The 17,221-nt window shown below is 42.9% G+C and overlaps 3 protein-coding genes across 12 annotated transcripts in view; 1 reads left to right on the top strand and 2 right to left on the bottom strand.

Moving 5' to 3' along the window:
* mbd2 (methyl-CpG binding domain protein 2) overlaps positions 1 to 1,827 on the bottom strand; it is a 31,475-nt gene extending 29,648 nt beyond the window's left edge. Inside the window, exon 1 of the mRNA XM_006782108.3 lies at positions 1,303 to 1,827. Within this exon, the coding sequence (XP_006782171.1) occupies positions 1,303 to 1,415 (113 nt within the window). The 5' untranslated portion in view covers positions 1,416 to 1,827. The remainder of the gene's footprint in view (positions 1 to 1,302) is intronic.
* Positions 1,828 to 2,638: 811 nt separating this feature from the next.
* c7h18orf54 (chromosome 7 C18orf54 homolog) lies at positions 2,639 to 15,224 on the top strand. 10 transcript variants are annotated; one of them, XM_035915681.2, is made up of 16 exons: positions 3,681 to 4,279; positions 4,513 to 4,560; positions 4,778 to 4,913; positions 5,624 to 5,783; positions 5,907 to 6,074; positions 6,490 to 6,589; positions 6,680 to 6,740; positions 6,816 to 6,993; positions 7,325 to 7,416; positions 7,661 to 7,769; positions 9,352 to 9,444; positions 9,648 to 9,702; positions 9,793 to 9,844; positions 10,643 to 10,804; positions 10,932 to 11,005; positions 13,402 to 15,224. In XM_035915681.2, exons 3-16 carry the CDS (start codon positions 4,779 to 4,781, stop codon positions 13,556 to 13,558), a joined length of 1,596 nt encoding a protein of 531 aa, XP_035771574.2. In that variant the 5' UTR covers positions 3,681 to 4,279; positions 4,513 to 4,560; position 4,778; the 3' UTR covers positions 13,559 to 15,224. The 10 variants fall into 10 exon arrangements, with proteins under 10 accessions (XP_035771571.2, XP_035771574.2, XP_035771567.2 ...); XM_035915674.2 differs by having other exon boundaries at positions 4,513 to 4,602; XM_035915660.2 differs by having other exon boundaries at positions 4,445 to 4,602.
* On the bottom strand, positions 13,811 to 17,203 carry spag16 (sperm associated antigen 16). The gene is made up of 3 exons (XM_006782109.3): positions 16,240 to 17,203; positions 16,031 to 16,135; positions 13,811 to 15,959 (listed from the first exon to the last, which is right to left on the bottom strand). Exons 1-3 carry the CDS (start codon positions 17,161 to 17,163, stop codon positions 15,312 to 15,314), a joined length of 1,677 nt encoding a protein of 558 aa, XP_006782172.1. The 5' UTR covers positions 17,164 to 17,203; the 3' UTR covers positions 13,811 to 15,311.
* Positions 17,204 to 17,221: the final 18 nt, after the last annotated feature.

The raw sequence follows: 17,221 nt of genomic DNA, 5'->3' as shown, positions 1-17,221 counted from the left end.
ACTTAACAGCTAATGTTAACTTGGTTACACTGTTTGAACCCAACATTTTCAGTGGGAGAAACTTGTTCTTCCAAGTGACTCCAGGGTCAGTATTCTGCAGGTTTCCCCCAGTTTGAAAACGGTACAACTGCATAACGATCTAAACCAGCACCATTGCATAACAATGAGCAGATCAGATCAGTTTCATGCTCATTCATATGCAAACTGTCACAGCAGTTAATCAATGACCACGAGTACTACTCACTGAGAGTTGGAGAATGGCTGCAATCACAGCACTAAACGATACTGAAAGATGTCCTCTTAGATTCCCTCCTTGGCTCAAAGATGGTCATTCCCCTTTTTTTACTTAAGGAGGTCAAGAAGGCAGCTTATGTGAAAAGGTAACGGCCACCTCTGTGAATAGTACTCAGGGCCATTAACGGTCATGACAATTCATTGTTAAGCAATGGTGGTTATGCAAGTGTATTGTTAATAAAGTCAGACTAAATTAATCAACATTCTTGGATTTAGATAGCAGATGCTTACTATTTCTATTTAACTGACTAAAAACTACAACGTCACTCGTCAAAACTAGAGTATAGGGTTTGTGTGTGTGTGGATGGTCTGTCACTACAATTAACCACACAAAAAGCCATTTTATTTGTCATTTAATGGCATTAATGGGATCAAAAGAATAAATAGAAAGGTTCAATTTAAAGAGTCAAATGAGCTGACAAACGTGAGGCCTTGAAACCTATATTTAAGCCCTGATAAAACCCAAATGAGTAAGTTCTAAAAACGAAAACTGCGAACACGTTCAAGTCAGACATTTTAATATTGGAGTCTATGGAAATTGACTTACTCTGAAAGTCTGCCTCAGGTGGACTTTAGAGAAACTGCAGGGTTTCTTTTAGCTTTCGTTATTGGTTTCATTTTTGCTCTTATTGCACATTTATGGAGGTATGAGGTGTGTCCACTGTAATCTCAATATCTGGATGAACTTCCCACCAATGTTCAAGCACTTAGGTTTGGCTTGCTTCGGTCACCCAGCTGTTCTTGGCCCCCTGCTGCCACAACTCTGGTCATACAGACACTGTTACATTGTTGTAATGCTGTTATTAAGAATGAATTCTGATTGGCTACTTTGCTACTGTGCACTACATTGTAACTTCTCAGACTGAAGCCGAGCCTGTGGTTGCTCCACTGAGTGTGAACAGAGGTGAGCTCACAAACAGTCCAGAGTCAGCATTGGTACCACAGCCGAACTGCTGACTGATTATCGGTTTGCTGTGTAACCACTGATCGATTAGTGTGATGGGCTACCTGTAGTAGTAGACGTCGCTCTTTCCGGCGCTCAGCCCGGACTTCCTGATCACTTCTTCTTTCTTCCAACCGGGCGGCAGAGCGGGACAGTCCGTCCTCTTTCTCTCCATCATAGCACGCGTACCGATCCCACGGTTCAGGCTCCTGTCGGATTAATCGATCACTTGGTAAATCCCGGCGTGGACCCCCCAGACGCGCGGCGTGCTGGTGAAAAACCAGCGGAGCGACGTCACGGACGTTACGTTAACGGTGGCTCTCCCACTCCCTCCGCCCTGCTTGTTTATGCTGCTTATTTTGGGTCGAACAGAAACAAACAGAGTGTTCCGGTTCGGGCTGTCCCGGGTTAAACCGCCTCCAGGTCCGGGTTTACTTCAGTTTACCTCCTGAGAGAAGCAACGGCTCATCCGGGGATCCGATCTGATCTAAAGTGAACTGAACTGAACTGAACTGGACCAACGGCAGGCTGTGACGTCTGAGATATCACACACACACACACACACACACACACACACACACACACACACACACACACACCGCGATTAAACTCAGACGCGCACGCTCACATGCACAGACACACTCCCCCAGAGATCGTCTTGAGATTAGAACACTCACTCGGTGTAAGTTTAGGTGAAACAGACTCAATCGTCTATAGTCTGAGATATGAATAAACCTGTAAAAGTTTGCATCATCATCATCATCATCATCATCATCATAATAATAATAATAATAATAATAATAATAATAATAATAAATTATTGTTTTCAAAATAAAATTGAATATTATTTGAAAGTCTTTTTTTTTTTTTTTGCAAAAATAGATAAATAAATAAACAACCATGAACTGAATTCGTCATGGAAACATATAACCCAATATTTTCAAGGTCCGATCAACTTAATCAACCATGACACTATGGGAGTACAATAGACTGCATATTAAAGATGGAGGTAACCACTGATTTTTGATTCCACATTTTAGACTACAGACATTCACTCCCCAAAAATGAATCACAGACATCTGAAACTGTTTCATGGTCGAGCAGAGAGAGGGGCAGGCATGCGGTGAGTGTTAAAAACTATGAAAAGTGTCACTGCAAACACACTCTGTGCTTTTCAGACTTTACAGTTATCCCATCCTATCGCTCCCTTCTCTACTCTGTGTCCTCTGTCCTCTTTTTTCTGTGAAGCTCTGGTTGGTCCACTAAGAGGCAAAAAAGTTGGTTATCTACCCTATCCACGTGTTCTGGCACCAACCCCGATTGGTGCCAGAACACAATAATCAGATGATTCCTGATGAGTGGTATTTGGCAACAATTAGGGAGGAAGAACTCCTTTTAAGAGGAAAATACCTCTGCTTACACTTGTTTTGTTTTTTGTTGTGTTGTTTTTTTGTTTGTTTTTTAATTTCCCAGATGGCCTTATATTTTCGTCTATGCGATAACAAGTGTGTGTTGACATGTTATGCTGATGCTTTCTGGTGCCTGCAGTTTCAGGGGGAGTGATCCCTCTTTCTGTGTTATTCAACATCCCCACACCTCCTGGCTCACTGACGTCACAAACTCTGGGTTAAAGGGGCCTGCAGCAGAGACAGGAACCCCGGATAAATACTTGGTCGTCCCAACATGGCTAATCTACAGCTCTCTCTGGGAAAGAAGTGAAAGCGGATTTTTTTGTAAAAGCGTTTTTTACAATGTAAGTAAACCAGTAGTGATGAAAAGGAAGACGTGCCCTTCTGCTTATGAAGTTATCACAGGAACAAACAGGGTGTTAAATATGCAGCCTAGTATAAATTAATGGTGCCCCCCGAAATAAATACACAATACATTGGTGAATTTCAACAAAATAGTTTTTTAACAAAAAATGAGCATGATCTTTTCAAAATGGTTATATGCTAGATGTACTTTAATTCGTCCAGTAAATTAACATCACGTTAATAAGTTATCTGAAGGAATTAAGTCCTGCTACCAGTGATATTCGAAAGCTTTATTAGTTTATTATTTTTTTATTACTCTTGTTGTGTCGTGTTAATATTGTCTTTTCAACTCTCGTGTGTGTGTGTGTGTGTGGGTGGGTGGTGGTGGTGGGGGTAGATTATCATAATTATCTCAATTTAATAATTTAAACCCAACATTAAACTGTATATAATTCCCCCCACCCCCCATTTCAGCTCTGTGTGGGAGTCTTGACTGCTGTTTTTCCAGTCTCAATAGTTTCTCCTCTCCATTCCCTACTCTCACTAACACCTCCTCAGACACTGTGGCGCACTCAGAGACGGAAGAAGGGAAATAATAATAATTCCGGTGATACCAAATCATTATACTGTCGTCAGTGCAATTGCTTACAATTTAATTTTAGAAATAAAACAAGACAATTTTTTTTCTTCTCTTTTTTTGGGGCATTCATGTGGACTTTAATGTTTTCATAACTCAACGGAGTTCGTCTTTAAATTCGGCATACCTTACACACACAAACGATTATGCGTTCTAATATAATGTAAACTTCATTTGCTCTTTCACTCATGTATACCATGTTTCTGCATCACGATAAGCCACTGATGGCGGTAGTTAAACATATTAATCTGTCTGTAACAGACGCCGAAACTTTCTTAAGATCATAACACACCTTAACTGTGTAAACCGTACTTATATATGAAGCACGTGTGTACCGATACTATGATTATTATTAATGACCAGATTCTTTTAACGGAGTTTGGTGGCAGCGTCTGCCGGAAGTGGCTCCGGCTAACTGAGCTAGCTTTACCCGGGATCCTTTGAATTTGCTAGCGTCATAAGCAAAAGGGTTGGGCACGGAGTACAGTGAAAAGGAGGCATTTCGGAGTAGAAGTATGAGTGTTTTATATTTGTTTTATTTGATAAAGATTCAGGAAGTTTGAGGAAGTGCCTGGTTCAGATTTCCGTTTACACCCTAGCAGCGCTGCTAAGTTGAACTTTAACATCAGTGAGAAAACTTTTGCGATATTTGTGAGTACGTTGAGCCAGAAACATTTGTGTATCACGTTATAAACTCTGTATAAACACTAAACTGTTACTGTACGTATGGGGTTTAAATCTGCCATGTAACGGTCTGTTTAGTTTATTTTTGTTCGGTGTTTTGTTTTTTTGTTGTTGTTTTACTGCATAGCTCAGAGCTCGGCTAAAGGCAAGCTAGCAAACAAACGCAGTCTAAAGAAAGCCCTTTACTGTCCTGTTTAAAGCGAAAACCGGCAAAGCTACCACTGACAACCTGACACATACTCTGCAAGGTGGTTAGCTTTCTAACGTCTCAAACAGCTGCTTTTGCACAGGTAGCTCCACGCCTACTTGTGGAAGGTTTAAATCACAGCTGGCATGGCTCTGATTGGGCATGTCAGCTGTAAATAAACAAATGCTGATAACAGTTTTAACACCACTGTAAACATTTTAACCATTATTCCCTCGAAGTTTAGCGATTTAAAATGTACTCTTCTTGTTTTTTGACAGCATGGAGTACAGCGGTCCGTTTGGCCACTCTCTGTCACCAGAGTCCACGGTGACCTCCCTACTGTCCAGTTCAGGTTACCTGAGGAGCAGCCTGCTGCCTCCTCAACACGACACCAGCTTCAGATACAAAGACAGGGTGGGTGGGATTACTTTCCACAGCAGGAATGGACAGAATGAGGAAATCCCCCTTTGTTATTTTATCTGTTTCTGGGTTCTGTTCTAGGTCTTATCAGGAGAGCTTCTCTCCTGACAAATGATGATGTTCTCTTTTTGATTGTGACAGAATTTAAAATTGTTTCATTTTCCAGTAAAACACTGAGGAAAAACTGGTAAATTCAGAAAAAATATGTGAATTTGTTTTAAAAGAAAAGGGTAAATTTATATGAAGTTCACGAGGAAGTGTGTGAGATATATGAGAAGAGGAAAAATGGTAAAATCACAAAACACAGTAGAAAAAAGTTTACAAGTAAAAAAAACGTGGAATGTCTGAGACAAAAAATATAAAATTAATGAAAGAAGTAGCAAATCTATTAGAAGAAATAAGTGTGAAAAAATTGGTAAATTCACAAAAAGAAAATCTGCAAATTTGCAGGTCAAGCAGTTTTTCTGCAAAGCAAATTTATCTTTGAATAAAATTGGAAGAAACTGGAAATGTAAGAAAAAAGAAAAAAGTGTCAAATGTATGAGAAAGAAACATAGATAAACAGTTTTTTGAGAAAAAACTCAAACATTTATGTGAGAGGAAAAACATTTTTAAAAAGTCTGAAATTTGTTGTTCTTTTCTTATCAAAAACTTTAGTGATGAGGATTTTAAAACAGGAAGCCTACACTACTGTCTGATTGCAGGAGTATGACTCGGCTTCGGCGGCTCTGGATGCTTACATCAAAGACTTTGAGAAGAGTCGTCAGAACCGCGACTCATCGTTGACTGGAAAACTGGTTCTGCCGCAGAGCCTACCCTCCACTCCGTGCAGGCACAGAGTCGGCACGCTCAGAAACAAAGATGGTAGGTCCTGCTCAGGATCAGGTATCTTATAATGTTGATATATCTTGGTGCTTTTTATGTCTTCTGTGGTTTTATGTTATCTGAGTGATTCATCTACATTGCATTTTTCTCTTTTTGTTTCAGTTCTTAGGGAGCGTTTGACCGAGAGAGAGCTAGACTTCCTGAACCTCCCCGTGAGCCCCCTCCATCACCGCGTTAACTGGGACAGGCACTCCATGACAACAAATGAACTGCTGTCCGTCCCTTTCGACGGCTCGATGCCCGTCACCCACACCACCGCCTTCATCCAAGGTTTTTATACATGTCATCCTCAACCTTTAAACTCTTAAACACGTGTTTGTACATTTTTTAGTTTTCTTTGATCTGTATGATGTCAGTAACAGGAGAGATCTGTGATTTAGTAGAGTCCAAGACTGAAAATGTGGAGCTGGAAGTAAATGCATCCCTCACCATTTTTCTCAGTCTGAAGTTTTTAAATGTGACAATCAAGAATCTGCTCTTATACCAGTTCTTTAAAAACATCTACAATGTAGTCTTCATCCATGTCATTAAATCCACCACTTTTACCTAAAAACATCCTGGCATCTGCCTTTAAACGCATCACTTCTGCAGCTCAGACTCTATAATCAACGTTAAATAATCCATAGATGATTTAGTAATAACAGAAGTGATGACTTTGCCTCACTCCTCTCCTCTGCTGGTCCAGACCTCCTGTCCTGGCCTGCAACCTCCCAGCCCTGCCCCTCATCTACCTGTAGACTCCTCCACCATCACTCTCTTCCACCCACGACGTCCAGGAGCTCCAGGTTTGAACTGCTTCCTTTCTCGTTCAGATCGACCAGGCATATTTCCTGGTCGATCTGAGTTACAGGTTATTACTTTGCCCTCCTCCCTAGGTGCAGAGACAGGCCGAGGGCCGCCACGTTTAAACCAGGTGCTCACATCAGCAGTTTTAAGGTGACCTTCACTGCCTTTTCTGGATTATTCTGAGACTGTAGCAGTGTCATAAACACAGTTGCTTCCCCTTTTCAGAGATCAGAGCAGGCCCCGGCATCCTCGTCGCTCCACCTCCCTCACTGGTTCACCAGTAACAAGGCTGACTTGGACTGTTCGGGAATCACCAGTGTGCCCGACCTGAAGTACCCAGCCTGGCTCCAGGGGTGTGACCTCAGTGAGCCGCCTGCACAGTCAGATCTGTGGGACGACCACGGTAGCTTCCTCGACTACATATGCACAAACCTTCCAAGATGTCATAGTATTTCATCATCATTTAACAGATTGTGATTATTAATGTTAAAGATAAATCTATTAATAGGTTATTCTTTATTATTTTATATTTAGCAGCCCATCAGTGTGTAGAGTCATAAATATGAGCTTTTCTTGGAGGTCAGTAAAACTGATCTAGTGAGGGGAAATGTTGAATTTGATATTGAGCTATTGTAAAGGACTGGGTGGGTGGAGTCTATCCCAGGGAAGTAATTTCACCATTAAACTATGACTATTTTCTATTTATTTGAAAGGGTCATGTTTGTTTTTTCCAGACGTTCTTCCACCTGGAGCTCCCAGAACCAGAGCTCCATCCTGGGTAGCAGACCTGGAGAAAGATGAAGATCCTGACCAGACACCTGCAGAGGTGAGAGAAGCAGCTGCAGCGCAACTGTCAGTTGTATGGTCCTGCTGCTTTCATTGTTCATGAAGACTGTAGAGCTTCTGTGTCACTGTGCTTTCCTCTGGACTCTTTGTGTGTTAAAGAACGCCTTATGATGTGGTCAAGTGCTCTAAATAAACCACATTCTGTCACATGTGTATCCCAAAGGCAGAAAAAGAGCTTCATCGGTCAGTTGATTAAGTAATAGGTTTTCTCTGTGTGTGCTTAGGTTGGCAGCCAGCAGGCGCTCAGAGACCTCAGGCTTCAGTTTGCTGAACAGATTTCTTTGCTCACTACAGAGAGGAAGAGCTCAGATGTTGTGATGAACATGTACCAAGGTAAAAACACATGTGTTTGAGTATGTAATGTTAAAAATTCGAGGTGTAAACAAAATAGGTCCGGAATTCCATTGTCCATTGTCCATTCCGAGTCCATTGTCAGGATGGGCGAGCGGTCTAAGATGCGGTCACTCAAGGTCCAACTCCCGGGTGGAGGCGTGGGTTCAAATCCCGCTCCTGACTTGACACTTTAACAAATTTCCCAGAGGAACCCACCCGAGGGATTAATAAAGTTTTATCTTATCTCTCTTGTTCTCTGTAAATCACCACAAACATAACTTTCAGATCTCTATTCGTGTGACTTTCAGAAAATATAAATTAAAGTTAAAGTACAGTTAAAGGTTTACTGCTTTGATGCACAAAAGAGACCCAGTGACCATGACAGAGGCAAAACAGGGTTCCTGCAGGTCATTAAAAAGTTTAAAATCATGTTGTGTTATTGCTTCAGATGCCAACATATTGTCTTTAGAGCCTGAAGTCACCACATTTCAGATATCAGCACTGTATGAGTGCATCACACTGACGGAGATGGCTGCTAATTAGTGCCAAGTAACACCCAAATACAATCCTTCACTCACCTTCACTAGACCCCAGTCTTCTTAGACAATCTGTTCATACAATTAACTGCTTTTGCGGGTTCAGATATTGAGGTGAGCACAAAAACAATAATGGTCCAGAAGAGCTTCGGTCAAACAATGATTTTAATGAACACACGCTTGGGGAGATGAATACTGCCCGCAGACAGCATCGATCTCCGCCCAATAATACACAAACGGTTGTTTTATACCATCAGGGTTTGGTTTATGACGCCCCCTCATGCGTCAAACAGATACAATTCACATACAATAATATTTTATAGAGACATATATGGAAAGAGCCTTGTCTCCGTCTCGAGGCCAGGTGCCGACTCTCACTTATCTCCTGGAGCATACTTTTGCAGCTACAGGAATTTGCAAACTGTTATTCGAACTCCTTGCCTAAACATGAGCCCAACTGTTGTCTGTGTGTGTGTGTGTGTGTGTGTGTGTGTGTGTGTCGACCTCCAACGTACTCAGCCTCACCCCGCCCGTTGGCGCTTCTAACCTTTTCCCAGACAGAAGCTCTCAGTGGTGTGTGTAATAATCTTAACTAAAAGTATGCGTGATCTATTGAATAAATGCTTTGATGAAATGATAATTAATGTAATGGTAATAATGATGGTTATGAATAGTAGCCGTAAAATATTTCCCTGATCTCCACACTGCACAGCAGCCATATTAGATGCTCCAAATGGCTCCAGCAGCACAAACAGGGTTCAGATGTCCAGTTCAGAGAACTGTTGGGGACTGACTCAATTCTGGAACTTGGGACTAAACAGAGATCTAAAACTAGCAGCTGTACAGAAAGTGGTCAAGAGGTACAAGAGAAGATCCTCTTGAACATGAGACTGGCCAAATTCAATTCATATAGTCTTATTTTCCTATTTTTCCCCTTTCAACCACACCTCCTATGACAACCTTTCACTCTTTTAAACTTTTCTCTTTTTTGTTGATGTTTTTGTTTTTTGCTAAACTTGTTTCTGATGTGTGTTCCCACCTGTCAGACAACAGGATCGAGTCTCTGATCCAGAAGGCGGACCAGGTGTTAAACTCTCTGTCTCGGAGTTCTGGACAAGCAGAGAGTCCTGCAGATCCAGGTAAAACCGGGATTCATTCAAAGGAGCAGGAAGTCTTTTACACTGAATAACACTTATACCAAAGTTTTTGTTGTTGTTGTTTTTTTTTAAAGCACAGCTGTGTCTGGTTCTCGTTGTGACTGTTTAAGCAGACTTTAACTTACTACCAACACACTGGAAATGAAGCAGGTATCCGATCAGTTCTTTGTTTCTGTTGTTGTCAGTGAGTCCTGTGAAAACTGAGGAGCTGCTGCACCATTCTCCCTCACACTGTCCTCTGTGAGTAAGACTCATTTACACTTCTGGTGTGTTATGATCTGCTGCAACTCCACACAGACTCATATATGTGGTGGCATTTTAACCCTGCAGAGACTCAGCAGCAGGAGGCTGCACAGAGGAGCTGACTGACAGGGGAGCAGAGGTAGGTTTACTGTCATGTTCTACAATGTCAGCTAATTGTGTGATTTTCATTTATTCTCGCCTCCTGAGTGATGCCCAGAACACATTAAGCTTTCAGGTCAGTGGACAAGGCCTCCTACTGCAGTGAGCCTCTTTGACTCACTACAGTAGCTTTTCTTTGTATTCACATTAGACTGGCTGAATTTAAAGGCTTTTTAGGCAATATTCATTTTTTCTTTTTAAACACAATAATTTACCTATTAAATATACGTTTAGCACTGGGGGTCTTATAAAGTAAATTCTGAATTTCTGTTTTGGATGGGTTGTAAATATTTTTTGTCACATAACTATGAGAACTTATTCATATTCCATCATTTGCACAATTTGTGTCTCTAAATATGTGATTTTTTTTTTCTACCAAATTAAACTGTAATATTTCAAAAGTTGTGGCCCTTCTCATGTAAAAAGTAGTTGTGTTGATTGCTTCGGTTTTATTGTAATAACTTGAGCTAACTTGTGTAATTTTGTATTAAACAAGTATCACATCATCTGTATACAGTATTAGCTTGTGCTCATTGTGTCCCACTGTTATTCAGTAGATTCGCTGGTGTGATCATACATGTGTTGCAGAAGGTTTGTGAGAGCCTATTGGGTTTTTACAAACCAGATCAGCCCACATTGTCAGGTTTTTTTTTCCTAAGGCTGAACAAATGAGTGCTATTCAACTCAGTTGAAGGCCTTCTCTACATCTACTGGCAAAACAGTTGTTTCTGAAGCTAGTGTTGTTTGTAATATCCCCCTCTTGTTTGTGAATTCCCAGGATTTGAGTCATGAAAACAGCATCTGGAAGCAGCCTGGTCCGGTGGAGGCTCTGAAACAGATGCTGTTCAGACTGCAGGCTGTGGAGGCGGAGCTTCAGCGACAACAACAGCCACCAGCAGCTCTGACTCTCTCAGAGTGGCTGCTGACATCAGCAACACAGGTACAAGGAGCCAGGCAGGCTTAATACAGATCTTTAGAAAAAGTGGATAATAAAATGCAAATCTGTGTCTGAGTTTAACGTTTAAGGAAACAAGATTTAAATTATTAAGAGTCTGTTTGTGTTCCAGTGGTCTGTTGGTAACGCAGAGCTGCAGGAGCTGCAAGAGCTTCAGAGTTTTCCTGGTAGACCATCACTAGAGAGGTAACTGATTCCAGTCAAGTTATTTGTCCCTTTAGAAAGAATGTGGAGACTGGACTGATAACCTGTGCTTACAGTTTAAAGACAACTGCATCAAAGACACCACTTTTGCTTCAGGCAAAAATTAAAAGTATTGTTTTACTCAAAAAGTCACTAGAAACTATGTCAAGGGGGGTCCACACAGGAAGCAACTAGCAATGATGTGGCAGCCAGCAACTAGAAACTCAGTGACATTTAGTAACTCATAGTGAGTATGGGCCGAATAACCACTGGTGATGCAAAGCAATACTACTACTACTACTACTACTACTACTACTAATAATAATAATAATAAATTAAAATGTATTTTTGAAAACTCCAAGATAAGTCCTTTTGTTCTACTTTCAGATTTTAGATAGAAGACAGAGTCAGCTTCTGGGTGTGAATCCTGCTTTTTTTCTGATGGCCAACAGGGGGCAACATCTATGGCTGTTGAAACACGTCAGAGTCTGTAGAAGTCTATGAGAAAGTGACCCAACATCTTACTTGACCTGTTACCTTAAGCTGGGCAAACACTGCGATTTTGCGTTATTCAGCTCCTGCTCAAACTGTACGATTGACTCGCAGGGGTTAGAAGTCCGTAGGTCACGTTGCAGGGTCTCACACTATACGGCCCGATGCTCTGATGCGACCTGAGTGCTCACACTGTGCGTCCATAATATGAAGGTTATAACAGAAAATCTGTCTCTTGCTCTCCCTCTCTGTCTTTCACTCACACAGACACACACACTGCCACCGTCAACTTTGCTAAATTGCTAATGAAAAACATTGATCAGTCAGCTGTGATTGAGCAGCAATGTCCATCCAATTATTTTCACGGTTGTTGTGGTCGTGATAATTTTGTGAGGACACATCGAAAAGGCTCGGATGAGCTTTCCAAAGTTCTACAAGTTGTACCCCATCGCTTGTGTCCAGATCACACACTGCACTGCTGTGCTACTCTGTCTTTTCCCTTTCATTTCTGTGTTTGTGCGTGCGCAGTGTGAGAGGCTGCGGTGACACCCTCACGACGGCCGACAGGATTTCAAACAGGTTTGATTTTCTTACGACCAAGCGATTGATTATTTGGGAGCTGGTCGTGGGCTGTTAATCGCTTCTGTTACCCCACGTATACTACACGATGCACAACACACGATGAAGGCGAAACTCGGGCTGATCCCCAAAACGGTCGCACGACTGAAAAATTGTCTCAAAATGAGCCAAAAATCGCACCGTGTATGCCCAGCATTAGTAAACACTTTCACGATGAGTTTATGGTTTCTGTTGCTAGTTTAAAGTCTTACTGAGTCAAATGTGATTATTAGGGCTGTGCGATAAGACCAAAATCTCATATCCCGATATAAGAATTCTATCATCCCGATAACGATGTAAATCACAAAAATGTAAAATTTTCTGTAAATTCTGTGAATCTCGTGCAGCTCGACTTGCATGAAGTGTTTTCAGCTGGGCGTCTTGTACCTGGAGTTATGACTTTTAGCCGATGCATGAAGCTATACATTTTTAGACACAAGTTGTAACGGCCGCCGTTTTCTTTGTGAATATTTATTACATGCTGCGGGGAAAAGCCTGTTCTAATGTTTGAGTCTAAGGTTTATTTTTTTAGTACCTAACACCTCTTTTTTGCTTCTCATCCGTAAACACTGCATACTCTTTCACGGGATTTAGTTTATTTTGAAAAGTCTCAACAGGACCTTGAGCTTTATTGTGAAAGGTTAATATGCAAAACCAACAAGCGGACGACGGAGCCACGCCATTGTTTTACCGTCGTGGTTGCTAACGACAACGTGTAAAAACAGTCGCTTGTCCGTCCGTAGTGTGGTCATATTAAGTATAAGGGAAAGAGAGAACTTTAACAAATTAATATAACCACTACAATGACCATCAAAACGATGAATAAATATTGTAAATATAATAAATTAACATTATATTTTGCCGCAATATGAAACGATAGACGTTTTTATATCGTCACCCGATATATATCATTATATCGAACAGCCCTAGTGATTATTACATTTCAAGTAAAAGAAGGATCATAAAACAGGATGTAAGTTAGTGACTGACAAGTCATCCGGTGTCCTTCAGAGCCCTCAGTTCTCATGTTGGCATTCAGATAGCTGAGGTGGTGGTGGCTCACAGTCCCAAGAAACAGAGTCCTCATCCATGGAGAACACACCTGCACTTTCATTCCCATAGGGTCTCCTCTTCCTCATCCTCACCCTCTTCTTCTAAGCCCAATAGTTCAAAAACAAGATTTCAAAAACTTGTGTGACATTAAACGCATCTTCATCCACCACCACAGTATGTACATCAGTTTGACTCCAGTTTAGGGTGAGTAAAGCATGCATGTTTTTCCTCCTCAGAGCTCTGCATCATCTGAACTGCCTGAAGATGCTGGTGGAAGAACCCAGACAGAAACACAGAGCGACAGAGGAAGAGAAGGACGACGACGAGGGGCGCTACTCGTCCTCATCTGTCGACAGACTGGTCTGTTCTCAGCAGGAACCCTCCAGAAACTGAACATTCAAAGGAAGCTCGCTGTGCCAAAAGCCTCAATAGTATCTGCACTGTGTTTGTGTATTTTTTATAAGAAAGTGCTTTTTTTTTTTTTTAAACACTAATACAACTCAGTTTAAACTATACCCTAAACCTTTAGAGTCAGGAAGTTTCCTGGACTGTTCTCTTTCTCAGACTCTGAGGAAGAGTCAGAACACAGCGATAATTTAAAAGAAGAGAAGAAAACGTGAAGGACAGACAGACTCCGAGACGAGAAAAATATGCCACATCTTTTATATTTTGAATGTGTCTCAGTGGTTTGTGGATGCAACAGTATGGATGGATGGACTTGATGCTTGTTGGTGCACAGACCGTTTTGTATTGATGGGTTTCATTCTGTTTGTAGACAGACTGTTGGTGCCATAAAGATTTACACACACTCATTCGTGTTGAAAATGAAGTGGTTACCGGGCAGTGTTAAGCCAGAGGGAAGAAAGATCATCAGTGCTGTTGTCAGTGATAGCTTTGCAGTTCCTTGCAGGTAAAACTACAATAAATTGCCTTTGCTGTAGAAAATATGTACATGTGGAAGCACAACGTGTACTACTGTGACAATCCAGTCCGATTTTCTGAATTTCTCAAGACTCAAGACTCGTGGATTGAAAATTGAAGTATTGAGCCATGGGTTGGGGGGACCAGGGTGTTCAGATGTCTATCTTTATCTGGGACTGCACAACATTTTTTATCAGGGAACGTTAAAAGTCACCAAAATTAACAACCTTTGCTGATTTTGTCGAATATCATAGAAACTAACAAAAAAAGAAGCAGAAAGATTTGAAGAAATGGTTTTTGTCTCTTTTGCTTGAGTTGGGTTTTTTTTTGCAGAGGAGGGGAAAAGTTTGTGACACGGTAAATGTGTGTCGTAACTGAATAAAAATTACAATTGTCAGATATGGCTTTTTTAAAAAAAAAGGATGCCAATTTGTAGATCCACCCAAATGGAAACCCAAAAACTGTTAGCAGACAGATCTCTCTATATATATACACGCTAAATGATACTCTGATAACATTCAATTGATTGTATTTGTAAGTCAGATAAAGACCATTTCACTCAGAGTTGTTCTTCATACATCTTCAGGTTCAGGTTACCATAAGTAGATTTGTTTTGCAGCTGTGAGTCATCCGTCCTCACATGCACACTCAATACAGCCATAACAGACAAAAAATGTACATAATACAAAAAAAAAAAAAAAATCTGGTCATTTGAATCTGACAGTAAAACCAGGGGATGATCATTTAGAAAATTATCATTTTTCAACTAAAGGATGAAACCATCAGGAAAGACGCAAAGGTCAGAGCAGGAGTAAGGCAATTTTCCCATGGACTAACAATCAGACTTTATTTATTGATCAGAGGAGTTTCCCCCTGCTGGGTCAAGAAAGAATGCAGTTTCATAGTACTGCATCAGTTTCACTTTTCAAACATCAAAGACATGAAACCAGATGGTGTTTCCTCCACCTCCATCCTCAGGATGACAGGACTCATACTGGCACAGAGGAACTTTAACCCTCTGATGCAGGAAGTATTTTTATTCACCTTGGGGTGAAGAAGACACCTGATGTTTAATGTGTGCTTCTAGCTGCTTGGCTTGGCTTTGCACAGCTCTCATTAAACATGTTTTGGTTTACGACCTCCATGTTGTCACTTCTTTGATTAATACAACTAAAAGTTCACGTCAATCTCAGATATCGATCACTACTCAATCAGAAATCTTATGTTACGACCAGATGTTAACCCTCCCATCACTCCCTGCCGAGATCACAGTCTCCCCCTTGTGGTCAAAGGTCACACTCTGCACACTGTCCCTGTGGCCCTCCAAGCTGCTCACACTGCCAGAGTCTACCTCCACCAGTTTCACCAAACCATCGCTGCTGGCAACCGCCAGCATCTTCCCTGAGTGGTTGAACGCCACTTGGTTGGCACTAAGTGGCCCGGTGTCTCCAGCGGCCATCGGCGATGTGGGTTTTCTCGTGTCCCACGTGTTGACGATGCCGGAAGAGTCACAGGAGGCCACCATGCTGGTCGCTGAGCTGAAGGCAGCATGGTTGCAGGGGTGATAATGTCCGAGAAAGGTGGTGGTGCAGACACCTAGCCTGGCATCCCACAGGGCGATGGTTTTGTCAGCGGAGCAGGTGAGGAGGAGGTTGGAGGAAGGTAGGAAGCAGACGCTGTTGACGGAGGCGGTGTGTTGGCGCAGTGTGAGGCGACAGCGCTGGCTGTTCAGGTCCCACAGCTTGGCGGTTCTGTCAGCGGAGCAGGAGGCCAGGAAGTGACCACATGAGTGAAAGGAGCATGCCCAGGTGGGCTGGGCATGGCCAGAGAGCATCAGTACACAGCAGCCACGAGAGAAGTCCCAGAGCCGAACCTGCAGGAAGAAGTACACATCTGTAACCAATGAGGTGGGTTTATTCTGTGTTGTCATCAGGACCAACTTACTGTCGTGTCTCCGCTGGTTGTCGCTAATTTTGATCCATCAGGGTGAAAGCTACAACCGGACAGCCAATCAGAGTGACCCTCACCGGTCAGCAGCATCTCACCCACCTGGCAACACAGTAAGTGACATCACACGTCAGTGCATCATCCGATCAGAGTGACCCTCACATGTCACCTCCCCACCTCCTCTTAGAGCTTTCACATCCTCTCACCTTTTCTCTATCTTCTGGGAGAACCCACAATCTCCAGGTGCTGTCGTCACTGGCCGAGACAAGGATCAGTTTTCTTGGATGCAGGTCGATGCAGCTGATTGGTTGCTGATGCGCTCTTGTAGAGCATGCGAGGCTGAAAGATGCAAAGCTTTTCCCTGTGTGAGAGTTCATTTGTTCCAGGTAGGCCCTTGGGAGCCCACTGCAGGGGGGGAACTCCGAGTCCTTCAGGTGTGCAGTGGTCTTTGCTGGTGGTTTCTCCTTCCTCCTCTCCTCCTTCACCTGCGCTGGTGTAGGGTCTGTGCTGCTTTGCAGTCTCTCTCTGTGGAAGCTGAGGAGCATCTTCTGCCTGAGAGCTGTTTGGTATTTCTCCTCCAGCTGCCTGAGCACGGGGTCGTACGACTGCAGATGTTTCTTCAGTTGTTTGAAGTCCTCTGTGAGCCTCCTTTTGTCCTCGGAGACTCGCTGGTGCTGCAGCCGGTGAAAGTCCCGCTCCCTCTGTATCCTCACCAGGCTCGCTCCTGCACCCAGCACCTCCTCCCTGAGTAGCTCCGTCTCTGCGCGCACCGCCTCAAGCTCGCTCTGGAGGAGGCGTCGGTGTGTGAGAGCATCGGGGATGAAGTAGACCCCCGGGGCCGCCGTGGCTACGGTCTTCAGGGTGTCTGTGAGGCGCATGAGCGCCGAGCCGTACCACTCCACCTCGAAGCGGCTCAGAGTCCGCGTCAGGCCGGCTCTGCGCAAGAAGTTCCTCAGGAAGTCGTCCACCGCCTCGGGGATGTTAGACAGAGTTTGCGCTTGTGGCGGTTCAGAATTTCTCTTGGGAGCTGCTGAGGAGGAGAGAGCCTCCTCAGACTTCTCCTCCTCTTCGTCCTCCTCAGCACTGCTCCTCTCCTCCACTTCCTCCGCTCCTCGTCTTCTGTCTGACATTTTCTCCCCTTCGCCTCGGAGCTTATTGTTTACGCGTTGCTATGGTATTAGCTCTGCG

This window comes from Neolamprologus brichardi, chromosome 7 (assembly GCF_056152115.1).
Source record: "Neolamprologus brichardi isolate AB-2024 chromosome 7, ASM5615211v1, whole genome shotgun sequence".
NCBI classification, from domain to species: Eukaryota; Metazoa; Chordata; class Actinopteri; order Cichliformes; family Cichlidae; genus Neolamprologus; species Neolamprologus brichardi.
This window is presented reverse-complemented; position numbering and strand designations above follow the sequence as displayed.